This window comes from Alosa pseudoharengus, unplaced genomic scaffold (genome assembly GCF_046254945.1).
Source record: "Alosa pseudoharengus isolate Yale_2024_CS ecotype anadromous, Long Island Sound unplaced genomic scaffold, YU_APseudo_1.1 YU_APseudo_1.1_scf_18, whole genome shotgun sequence".
NCBI classification, from domain to species: Eukaryota; Metazoa; Chordata; class Actinopteri; order Clupeiformes; family Clupeidae; genus Alosa; species Alosa pseudoharengus.
Window position 1 is genome coordinate 26,388,216 of NW_027468650.1, and position 12,500 is coordinate 26,400,715.

The 12,500-nt window shown below is 43.8% G+C and overlaps 2 protein-coding genes across 4 annotated transcripts in view; both read right to left on the reverse strand.

Annotated features, from left to right (window-relative positions):
* arhgap21a (Rho GTPase activating protein 21a) overlaps positions 1–3,276 on the reverse strand; it is a 98,356-nt gene extending 95,080 nt beyond the window's left edge. For 2 of the 3 annotated variants that reach the window (XM_076290784.1, XM_076290782.1), the window contains exons 1-2: positions 2,909–3,276; positions 1,567–1,829 (exon numbers count right to left, since the gene is read on the reverse strand). In XM_076290784.1, the coding sequence (XP_076146899.1) occupies positions 1,567–1,638 (72 nt within the window). In that variant the 5' untranslated portion in view covers positions 1,639–1,829; positions 2,909–3,276. Of the gene's footprint in view, positions 1–1,566; positions 1,927–2,908 lie in introns of those variants that run through there. The other variant, XM_076290781.1, reaches the window with a different exon arrangement.
* Positions 3,277–9,574: 6,298 nt separating this feature from the next.
* The window catches only part of prtfdc1a (phosphoribosyl transferase domain containing 1a), a 16,801-nt gene continuing 13,875 nt past the window's right edge, over positions 9,575–12,500 (reverse strand). Inside the window, exons 6-9 of the mRNA XM_076291338.1 lie at positions 12,463–12,500; positions 11,733–11,779; positions 11,197–11,273; positions 9,575–10,079 (exon numbers count right to left, since the gene is read on the reverse strand). The exon at positions 12,463–12,500 is cut by the window's right edge and continues 45 nt beyond it. Of these exons, the coding sequence (XP_076147453.1) occupies positions 10,032–10,079; positions 11,197–11,273; positions 11,733–11,779; positions 12,463–12,500 (210 nt within the window). The 3' untranslated portion in view covers positions 9,575–10,031. The remainder of the gene's footprint in view (positions 10,080–11,196; positions 11,274–11,732; positions 11,780–12,462) is intronic.

Genomic DNA, 12,500 nt, shown 5'->3' on the forward strand with positions numbered 1-12,500 from the left:
ACACACACACACACACACACACACACACACACACACACACACACACACACACACACACACACAACCCTGAGCAAACAGACTCCTATCTCAAAAGATTGCCCTCTTTCCTTTTCCGCTTTTCCGGGGGATTTATGACACCCATCCTCAAACTCTGCACGGTGCAGTAAGAGGATTACACACAGACACAAACACACACACACACACACACACATACACACACACACACACACACACACACACACACACACACACACACACACACACACACACACACACACACACACACACAGAGACATAGCCTACTGGTTTTGCCATTTCTGTTGATGGGTTAATCCAAACATGTAGCTCATCCTGCCTCTCTCACCCGGTTATACAGCTCTAACACACACCACTGATGACGTAACATCAGCTGTAGTCCTGTGTGTGTGTGTGTGTGTGTGTGTGTGTGTGTGTGTGTGTGTGTGTGTGTGTGTGTGTGTGTGTGTGTGTGTGTGTGTGTTTAGCTTTATCCAACACAGCATTAAATCTCCATAGACTGGCCCAACAACCACTGGGTAGGGTCAGTAAATTGAATGGCCAGATTAAACTGAAGACAGCACTCGTGACAGATCAAACAAGTAGAAATATGTGTGTGTGTGTGGGGGGGGGGGTGTACTACTACTTTACTGTGCTGCACTGTGACATGAGCTGAACCCTGTCCGCACATTGAATGCATATAAGTACATGACAGCATCATTTGGCCTAAGCTATCTAGTCCAAGCCACCAGTGCAACCCTGGTGCAGCAACACAAACTCAACAACACAAACAAACACCCCTGGCATGATTGCAACTGTAGACACACATAGCCACTACTGCCAGTGCTATAATCAGACATTGTAGTTATAGCTCTGTAAATGAGGCAAAATCATAAGATGCCTGAGCTTTTACAAAACCTCAATACTCCTCCTCCTATCTATCTAGGAAAGCCATACGTCTCTGATCATGACTAGAAAAGCCCTACACTCACAACAATTTCGGATGACTTTGAGTCGTACTAAAACTGTCATGTAGTTTGTAGAAATTCCCAACCCTTCAAAATAGAGATCATTTCAAAGACAAAGCAGCCTACTTAAACCGGAATAATTTAAGAGATGTTTACTATGCAAACACCCGTAAATTTAATATGATGATGCTCACTCCAACTATTTCCACACGTTATTTCAGTTTAAGTCCGCCTTCAACATTCTTATTCAGGTCACGCACACACTCACACACGCACGCACGCACACATTGGGTTCGGCGATAACTAGGTTCCATGAGCCACAATCATTTCATTCTACATCATCACACTTCATTAAAATTAGACCACCGACAAACGTATGCCAAACAAAACTTACTAAAGCCGTTGCAATAACTGTATGCTTCTCTTAAAAACAGCAGTGCAATTTCTAATGGGACAAGAGTTATATGTCCCCCTGATTCAGCCTTAACAACTCCAGTACCCGCAAAGCACTTGTCTTCTTTACATGCTGTGAGGGTGTCCGACTTTCTCGTAAACTTGGGTTGGCGAAATAATAGTTTCTTACCTCGCAACTTGGTGAAACGATTTGAGTGCTCTCGTCATCTCGGTGCGGGGAGCCAGTCCAACGTGTCGCCATTATTTCATTTCAAACCACAAAGCCAAAGGTCTTTGAGAGCCCACATTGAGAAGAGAGAGAGGAGGAGGGGGAGAAATTCCAAAAAAGCAAGGGGTACTCCGTTCTCTGGCTTCGATGTGTACATAAATAGCAAGAAAGAGTTCTAATCCACACCGTCTTCTATCTTCATGTTAGTCGAGAGGTGCGCAATCCTATCACAGAGAAACAGAGAAAGAGCGGTTAGAGAGTAACATGGAGTCTCTCTGACCGTCCGTCCTACACACACTGTCCCGCGGACAGACTATTTGCGCTGGCTGCCCGGTCGATAGATCTGGCCTGATGAGCGAACAGATGGAGCAAGAGCACCTCCCCGAAATGTCCCCAGTATTTGCTTGGAAAAGAAGTCGCACTGAAGCTGACAGTAGCCTACTACATGACTACATGCCGGGTGCTTTGAAATTGGTTATTGTAAAAGTACAGTACATACAGTCTATTTTAAGAACACGACCCACTGTGTAGAATCGTAAGATTTGGCAACTGTGTGTTTTTTTTTATATACGGGACAGAGACCCGATGTTTATAACCAAGCATAAAATGCTACCCACACTTACGGAAGACTATTACTGTAATAAACTGACAATGTGAAAACAGTCTGTAACTTGTAACGTCGGGCTTACTCTACACTTCAACAGGGCGAGAGTGGCACTGAAGAAAAGTGCATTAGTCTACATTAGACTAATATCTGCTACTTAGTAAACATATTGCCAGAGAAAATCGTGCGGATGGCCTAATGTGTATAGCTGATAGGCATATAGATGAATAAGGTATTTGTTTTTCCACCTTAGCACCACTGAAAATAAATCCTGAAAATAGAGGTCCTCCAGCGTATTAATGTCAACATTTAAGCTAATTCCTTTCATTCATATGCCCGCCAGGCTTATTATTTTGACTTTCGAGGTCACCACAGTTTTCTCGCAATGGTCCTTCGATTGTGAAATATTCATTCATGCGAGTAAACAATGTACCCTGTTGCGCAAATCTCGACTGTGATGTAGACTACGAATGGCTCCACCAGTACGCGATATAACTGGAGCCACCAGTCAGGGTTGAAAACGATGCAACAACAAAGCTGTCAGGCACAGACAAAACAGTCACACCACATACTAAAAATACGTTTTAATTGGCACCTGGCGTTGTGGTGAAATAAATCTACAGCATCCAACGCATGACATACACTAAGGATCGATCGGTGGCTCGCAACCAAGACAGTGGCGACATTTTCCAGACCTACCTGTTACAAAAGGGATCCATCGGCTGAAGGAAAACACATTGTCAAAATCCACATGCACTGATTCACGTAAACTGGATGCCAATCGTATAAAATGCAATTGACTATTCAGTTTTGCCGATGTGTTATCAAGGTAGCCATGGTCTCCAATGGATAGGGCTGTTTTGTTTCCTTGTAGCGCTGCCACAAGAATACCTGTTAGGTAGCCTACAACAGGGTGATGTTTGACAGCTATCGCTGATTTCCTTGCTTTTCCCAAGAATGCTTCTTCTATGACACTTTCAGCTGATTTTCTTTCTGTAGACTATATTAGTGTTATTCTTCATTTTATGAAATGTAATAATTTGTCTTAATTCTTGTTCTAATCCCACTTGGCGGCGCGCGATAGACTGTTATGTGGGATTGACGAATCTCCAATTGCCCAGAAACCCCGCCCCTCTTCTTCGCCCGCGGGGCTGGACGTCCAATCATATCGAGCTTTTCAATTCGTATTTTAAACCGAGCTAAATGGACGTCACATTACATAAGATGCTTAGACAGAGCAATTGCCAGCTTCACCATATCAAGACTAATTTAGTGTATGAGACTCACCGTGCATCTCAAATAAATTCAGCCAACACTTTCTAAGTCAGCTTAATAATTACATTTTTAGACGTCAATTTTACACGTCAGGTATTATACATATATTTTCTAAATAATTGGATAATTTCATTTAATAATTTGATTCATATTATGCTCCATTTCCTTATGCGTTGTGAGTGATTTAACTCCATTGTGCCTCGCAGGTGCAGCCTGTTCTGAGAGGCATCTGATGTGCCAAAGCAAGGAAAACTAGCACCACATTCTTGGCGCACTCACAGTCAGCTTAATGTAATGAACTGGATAGCTTCTCCTTGGATACCTCTTGTCTGTAAATTCTTGGCAGCATTTGATGACAGTTTATATTTACAGTAATATAAAATCCAGGAGACACAGCCATCTAAAGTGGATTAACTGACATAACTCTGCATAGAGTGATGGTGACTTGACAGGGGAGACCAGTGCTGGTGCCTAGAGCCCCCCCCCCCCCCCCCCCACATGGTTCTCTCCCTCTCTCTCTCTCTCTCTCTCTCTCTCTCTCTCTCTCTCTCTCTCTCTCTCTCTCTCTCTCTCTCTCTCTCTCTTCTCACACACATACACACACAACAGCACTGAAAGATGAGCCATAGTGTGCATAGCCATGACTTGCTTAATCAGTTTAATGCTGGCTATGTCTATTTTGCTGATTGCAAATCCTTAGTGAAAAAGAAAATGTATCTACTTCTTCAAATGTTTTCAAAAGTCCTCAAAGTCAAAGTCAAAGTCAAAGTCAAAGTCAAAGTCAGCTTTATTGTCAATTTCTTCACATGTTCCAGACATACAAAGAGATCGAAATTACGTTTCTCACTATCCCACGGTGGAGACAAGACATATTTTAACAATTTTAAGTCCACAGACAAACATAACATTCAAGTAAACAAAAAAGTAAGTAAATAAGTAAATAAGAGGGCACATATAATGAAAAAATAAGAGCAGCAAAATTTGGTTGAAATTGTGCATAGACAGTCAATAAAATAAAATACTAGTGCAAAGTCAGGCCAATAAGAGGCTGAGGTAGTTCTGTTTGACCTAAGTAAGAAATAAAGTGGCATAGTGGTGCAAGTTATGTAAGAGCAGCAGAAGTGTTGTGTTTCCAGGACAACAACAACAAGTTGCAAAGTGTACAAGTGTGCAAGTGGAGTGGTGCAGGCGGCCATTTGTGGGTCCAATGTCCAGGATGTTATGTAGCTGAGGGTGGAGGGGGGAGACATAGAGGGTAGAGGTTCATTGTGACATAGAGGGTAGAGGTTTCCACATGGGACTGTGGATGCGATATGCATGAAAACCCTTCTGCAGCTGATCTGGATAGAGACAAAAGGAGAGCTCTTTCTGTTTGGCTGCCCATCCACAGCACAATAGATCTGGAACAATAGCTAGACTCTTTTCACCCATTCTCTCAAAAGGCCTCCCCAATTTCAGAGGGAGGGAGGGAGGGAGAGAGGTAGGGAAAAAAAAGAGAGAGAGAGAGAGAGAGGTGGAAAGAAAGCTATTTTCTATTGTTTGGCAGCCTGGTGCACAATCACTCCAAACAATGTGGATTAGTTGGTTTGAAGAGGCCCTATTCTGCACTGTTATTGACAGACAATCAGTGTTGCATCCAAAAGTCTCAGATTCAACAGAAATTGTTCAGGATATGGAATAACTTTCTACTGAAAGCATGCATAATTCATCACCACTCAACTTTTTCAGTAAGAGAAGTGTTTTATAGTAGCTTATTGACTCTCCACTCTACTGCTAAAACAGCTCATGGCATACAGTAGTGTTAAAAACACTTTTTATCAACAAATAAGATTTAGGAATAGCCTAAAACAAATAAGGTTATATGCCAGTGCAAATCACAGACAGCACTGTGTGATCTCTATAATTTGTGATTAGAATGTAAATTGAGTCATAGACCAGGCCGGAATTAGGGGGGTGAGGGGGACAAATTGAAAGCAACATTGACATGTTAAAAATGCAATAGCATTCCAAGGTCAGGGAAGGTGAAGGGGCAGAGATTGTTCCATCACTGAGGTCAGAGAGGACCCCAGACAAGACATCAACCAATCAATCAGTCCCCTCACATCTAATTGTAATTTGAGACAAGATCAAACAAGCAGTACATTAAGTCTGTGTGCATTTTATATCAAAGAGTCTTTTTAATGCAATCTATTCTCTTTTGATGGGTTTTCTGTTTGGATACACACTCTTTGCACCTGAGTCTACTCAAGATATTTAATCAAGTCATGATTTGCATTCCTGCTTTAGCCTTTACTGGCAGAATAAAGTATGTTGTAAACAAATATTAAAGCTGGTAGTAAACAAGTATTATTTGTTGTCACTCTCAGGTGAAATCGAAACCCTTTGCTCTGTCTTGCCACTAGATTCTCATGACCACTACACACCATGCATGGCCATTCAAAAGGGACAATCAGTGTTTTGTTCCTTTTGTACCTTTGCTTTCTACCTGTAGTCTACTCTTTTTCCCCTTCTCTCTCCCTCCCTCTCCCTCTCTCTCTCTTTTTCTTCCTCTCTGTTCTGCTAATGGCGCATTAGAGGTTTGTACATGAGAAACCAGACAGTGTCTTTGTCCCAGTGTCGCTCACCGGATCCAGGTTGAAGGTGGGGGACAATGGCCATCTGGTTCCCATGGAGGCAGGAGGTGTGCGCGAGTGGAGTGGGATGGAGGCAGTTATCACAGAGGTAAGTTAACCGTCCCTAAGTGCTGATGCTCGATAAGGTGGGGATTGAGTCGCAGCCAAACCAACAAAGGGTGGCATTGTCACTACTGCCACGTAGGACCCCCAAAGCGTCTTTGGGCTTGGTGTGTAAGCATTTCTAAAGCCTCCACTCGTCCCTTGCACACAAACACACACACACACACACACACACACACACACACACACTTACCTTCCTGCTAGTGCACCTGTCTTTAAGTAATAGCCATCTCTGTTGGAGGTTGAATTCTCTTTGCAACATATATTCTCAGTGTTCAATGTTAACTGATTTCACTCATTTCAGTTTAGCATGGTTGATGTGGTACATGAACTCTTTATGATGAGAGGTGCTTTGTTTTGACGTTGTTTTGGTGTGGAGATTATCTCGCCCCACTCACTACAGCCTCTGACTGTACACTTCCTCAGTGTTACAAGGATTACCTGTGCCAACTCTCATCCAGCCTCTTGTCCAGGTGCATGGCCAGAGCCAACTCTGTCCTCTGAGGTAGCCACCCACACATGGGCAAGACATCTACTCATGCCATGCCAAAGAAAGACAGGTCACTGATTTATGGGGACAATAAAAGAATAACATATTATGTTCCCCTTTTTCAATCAGCTTCAGGTGGGAAATGGTTGTAAGCTATGGAGAAGTGAAGGTGTCAGCACTAAAAATACTCTACTGCAGGGTAAATGTACATCAGACATATTACATTAGTCTCGGTAGTCACGGCTGTCCATTTGTTATGGCAACACAGCAGCAGAGTTTTCCAAAGACCCCCAGAAACATGTGAGGTGATGTGCTGCAGGTACATTCAGACTCTAGTTTGTGGATGGCCTCTAAGGTATGCTCAGCGTTGCTACATTTCCAAGTGATTAGCGCTCAAGTGCTCGTGGCCTAAAAATTCCTTTTCCTCAGAGTGTGCTGTGTGCAGTGAAGCATAATGGGAGCCGTAGTTCTGTGTCATGCACTGTTGACTCTTTCCTACCCAGAGATATATTTAATTTCCCTGAGATCATTTTGAGACGACATTACTCAGTCAAGTCAAGGTTATTTTCAGTGATTAAGATGTTTACAAATCTTCTCATGTGTACAATAGACAAGTTTTAATGTAGTGAGTTATCTCTATAAAATGAATGGATGCTGCAAAAGTTAAATGTTGCAAGAAATATTTTCAGTGACAATTAGAAAGGAGGAATGGCTAGAAATGTCATGCTGAGAGAACTGAAGTTTTACATGTAGTTTCTGCCTACTACACAGAAAATGTTGGGCCCTGTATCTTATGTGGAAAAATACATCAGCATCCCTTTGCAAAAGTCTCATAAAGACAACATGTTTGGAGAGGCTGCTGGCATAACTTATCAGAGAGATTTATTATCTATTAGAACTCAAGGATCGAAAGCATTCTTTGAGCATGTGGGCTGGAGCGATGTAGTGTATGAGTGTGTGTGGTGTGTGTGTGTGTGTGTGTGTGTGTGTGTGTGTGATGATGGGATGTAGGCGTGTTTACTGGGATGGCCATAATGAATGGCAGATGGGGAGCTCTTCTGGTGTTTTCACACGTCCCCAACGAGCACCAGCTGACACCCTGTCTGACTCATGGAAAAGCGCGATGCAGGGGCGCTCCCCGCCAAAAGGAGTCCGATCGCTGGAGGGAAAAAAATGCTCAGCACGTTTAGCATATTCCACATGATCACAAAAAGAGATAGAAATTAGAGGTTGGTTGCAACCAACTAGATGTTGCTGGTTTGCAAAAAGATGAGGCAAACCAAACCAACACATGGAAATTGAGAAAACAAGAGAAGACAAATGTCTGCAGACCCTCACAAACATTCCAGCTTCCGACTTTAGGATTTGATCATTGACCTTTAAGTTATGTGAGCATACACACATAAATGAGAGGTGAGGGTAAACATCCTTATGATGTTTACATCATTGTGAGTTCTGTTGTGACTGGTGAAACTGTGTTGCTTATGATCCTTTTCATGTCTCTGAATTCAGTACATCTTTTAGGTTGTTTGGTTTGCTGGTGTTCGTATGACTTCTTCAGGCTTGCGATGTTTCTCCACACCCTGCTTAAACTCAAAAGCCTTAACAGAAGAACAGAGGGGATTGCCCTTAATAACAGAGAGCTCTTCATGAGATGAAGACAGAAGTGAAATGAGGCTTTGAGAGGATCTGCGAGTATTCGGCTGTGCACATCCAGACTAATGTGTAGCCACAGCCAAGCTCCTCTCTCATCAAACATCCCACAAACTGCCATCACAGTCACACAAAATAATCCTGCAAGTTTGTCAGAGCCTTCAGTCTTCAACCATTCTACCATTCTTTAAGGGTGAAACTCTAGATAACTTTGCAACAAGGACAGAAAGTTCATCAGACAAGCAAGTATGTTTCATTTAAGGTAAGGCATACAGAGTTCTAACAGGCAGGAGTACCATTCTCTTGAAATGTAGGCAGTTTAATGCCGATGTGCAGAATTTGTCAGCTGCCGCTAGATAGTTCTGTTCTTTTGGGTCAGGAACATTCTGTTCCGTGCCTTGACCCTAATGTCTCTCCATCTCTCTCTCTCTCTCTCTCTCCCTCCCACTCTAACACACACACACACATACACAGACACACACACACATACATATAGGCATACACACACACACACACATACAGGCATACACACACACACACACATCATTCTGGCCTCTTTTATTCTCTCCACAGAGTACACCCTGTCTTTAGAACAACGCCCTCTCTGTTTGGATACACACACTTTGCACCTGAGCCGTTCTTGACAAAACTACAACTCATGAGACCTGGCAACCACAAACCCACAGCAGACCACACTAAACCCTGCCAGACACCACAACTAAATTACGCTAAAATACCACCACCTGACCCGGGTCACTTGTAATAACTATAATACTGTAACTGACAATAAGTCAACAGACAGGATTAATGATAACACTATTAACAGGAAACAAACAGACCACAGTAAGCAGCTTAAAACTACAGCGATGGCAGCTTAGAAGCTCTGTGGCTACATACAGTCAGGAAGTGATTGTCAGAGTCATAGTGACATCACTGCACTGTATGGTGTTGTCTTTCAGCGGCTGGCTGAATAACATTGCTGTAGTCATAAGCACGTTTGCTGGAGATGAACACAGTGTACACACACACACACACACACACATGCACGCACACACGCACGCACACACACACACACACACACGCACACACACACACACACATACATGCACGTACACACACATTCACACAGGAAACTATGAAGCCTTAAACAAAATATGTTGTTACATGTTTTTATAGGTTGAATTGAAAGCACATGTAAGCTCACACAAAACATTGATAATATCAACATTATGAAAGGTAAAATGCAATGTAACCTTCCTCCTCAGCCACTGAACTCTTAGTAGTCATAACACTCCAAAAAGGCTGCCAGGTAGTAGAACATTCTTGGTCTAAGGTTTGCGGGAACATTTGTCAAGGGCTATTAGAATGTGTCATATTTTTTAAACACATAGTGGAAAATACCAGACAGCTATCGGTAAGGCACGGTGTGTATAAAACAACACAAAAGAAACATTGTAAATCGAAAATTCAAGGGCTTTTGGGGACAATATCTCCTTTGGGACAGCTATCATAATACAGCCATCAATAGAATGATGGGTTTTAGCAGGAAAATGAGCCCATCATCATCATCATCAGTGGGAGAGCTGGAGGTTTGTCTTTCCCCTCTGGCTGCAAGCGCTGCTGGAGAGAGTCCAGGGGAGACGTCTGCAGATCTGCACTTCACCCCTCCTTAGATCTTGTACTTGACCTTCCCCTGATCACTGATCACACAAATGTGCTGGATCAGAGACAACCAGAGAGAGAGAGAGATAGAGAGAGAGAGAGAGACAGAGAGAGAGATAAGGAGGGGGGAGAGAGGGAAATTAATCAAGAGAAAAATAGCGGTCACTCATGTGCTCAAATATGAGAAGAAGGATTGCACCCACTGTACGGAGCAGAGAAGGGGCCACCATCAGAGAGCGTCCCCCCAACCCTTCCTCCTCCCATGCACTCCCCCCCTTCCCCTCCCAGATAGTGGAGGAGCCCTGGTCCCTGCCTCCCTCAGCTCATTCCTCACGTCTGAGGAAACCTGCTAGGGTTTCACCTACAGCTGGAGTTATGTAATCAGGAGCGGGCCCCAGCGCTAACGCTAACGCAGGGGGATGGATATTCACACTCACACCGGGGCCTAGAGGAGTGGAGTGGAGTGGAGTGGAGTAGTGGGCTAGCTTAACTCTGAGAGCCTGCAGTAACACAGACTGGGGGAAGATGATTCATAGCGGTATCGCTAGTGCAGAGCTGGGCATGCCTCCCATTCTTAAAAGGGATGGTATAAGGGTGTGTGTGTGTGTGTGTGTGTGTGTGTGTGTGTGTGTGTGTGTGAGACAGTATTATTGCACACATCAGGGGCATAGGAATAGTGTGTCGTGTGCATGCAGAGGGGATTATGTTCCTCTGTGCATGTGTGTGTGTGTGTGTGTGTGTGTGTGTGTGTGTGTGTGTGTGTGTGTGTGTGTGTGTGTGAGAGAGACTGTGAATGCCTGTCTGTATGTGTGTGTAAGCATCAGAGGGCAGTGTGAGATGAGGAATGATGACAGAAGAGAAGGAAAGAGACCTCCCAAAGACTGATAAGCACATTCTAACCCTAAACATTCCTGATTTCACCTTCCTTCCAGCCCAAGCCCATGTAATTCAAACCACACACACACACACACACACACACACACACACACACACACACACACACACACAATATATAAACGAATATATGAATGAACATGCATTCTCAAATGAGCTGAGGTGACTCCTTCTCTCCTATGCACAGTTTTTCCATGTGCGCACAGCTTCTGTAATCTACACGCTACACGTTTATGGAGCCGCTAGGGTGTAACCACAGACTTGCGCTTGAGCCTTACGTTAAGGTCACGGAAATACTCGTTGTAGTCCAGGGCGTAGCCCACCACAAAGCGGTTAGGGATGACAAAGCCCACATCTGCGGGGAGAGACAGGTGAAGAGAGGGGGACATGGAGGGTGAACGACAGCGAGCAAAAACAAACAACCGGGACAAAAGAGGAGCAAAGTGGCTCTCTAAAGCCCTTGCATTGAATTACAGCATCAAAGACACATTCCTCTTGTCGAGTGAAAGACTGTTTGATGGTTAGATATGTATCTCAATGTGCGTTCTGTCAGACTAAAAGAAAGTGCTTCAGTGCGAGCGAGAGAATGTGTATGAGTGTGTGTGTGTGTGTGTGTGTGTGTGTGTGTGTGCGCGCGCGTGCGTGTGTGTGCGTGCGTGTGTGTGCATGTGTGTGTGTGTGTATGCGTGTGTGCGTGAGTTTGTGCGTGTGTGCATGTGTGCGTGTGTATGTGTGTGTGTTTGTGTGTGTGTGTGTGTCTGTGATGGATGAGAGTACATTTAGAGACAGCAGAGAACACTGAAAGGGCACTTACAGTCCGGCAGAGTTCCAACCACATTAGGAACCCTCTTCACCAGCAAACTACAGAGCAAAAGAGGAAAGGAGGGTGAGAGGAAGAGACAAACTCTTAGAACATTTAGAACACACTAAATCTTTGCTTGTCACAAAAACAGGTGTTCCAAACACCATAACCCACCCACACCAAATCTGCAAAACCATACACTAATTTTCAGTGTAACTCAGTTTTCAATATCCTAAATCACATTTTGCAAATCACCACACATAATTTTCTACCTAACACACAAAAACCTGACAGGGAGTAACCTGATTTTGGTTTTCAAACACAACCATCAAAATGCCACACTTATTCGCCAGTCCAAAAGTGTTTATAATGTGAGGCGAATTTAGAGATGTATGCATTTTGAATGTTGTGTGTCATTTTGCTGAAGATTTGAGGCATGTTGCAGTTGTAGCTATTTGCTAATCCGTCTGCCATGCAGCTTGAGCTCCAACCCTTTTCCCCGGGCCTCATTCTTATGGCCGTGGTGCACCACTGATAAGGGAGCTTAAAAAAGAATAGAATGCATGGTGTTAAAAAAGGAAAAAAAAAAAAAACACAGGATCTGGACACTCAGTGAGTGGCAGCTGGTGACACTGGGGAGAGTGACATGCTCTTCCTGTGCCTCTCCGCTTCCCCTGGGGCTGTGGGAGGGAAAGAGTGGGTGTGTGTGTGTTGGGGGGGGGGGGATTGATTGCAAACTCACCCTGCAACCTTGACCATCTTAGGCTGGAAGGTCTTCAC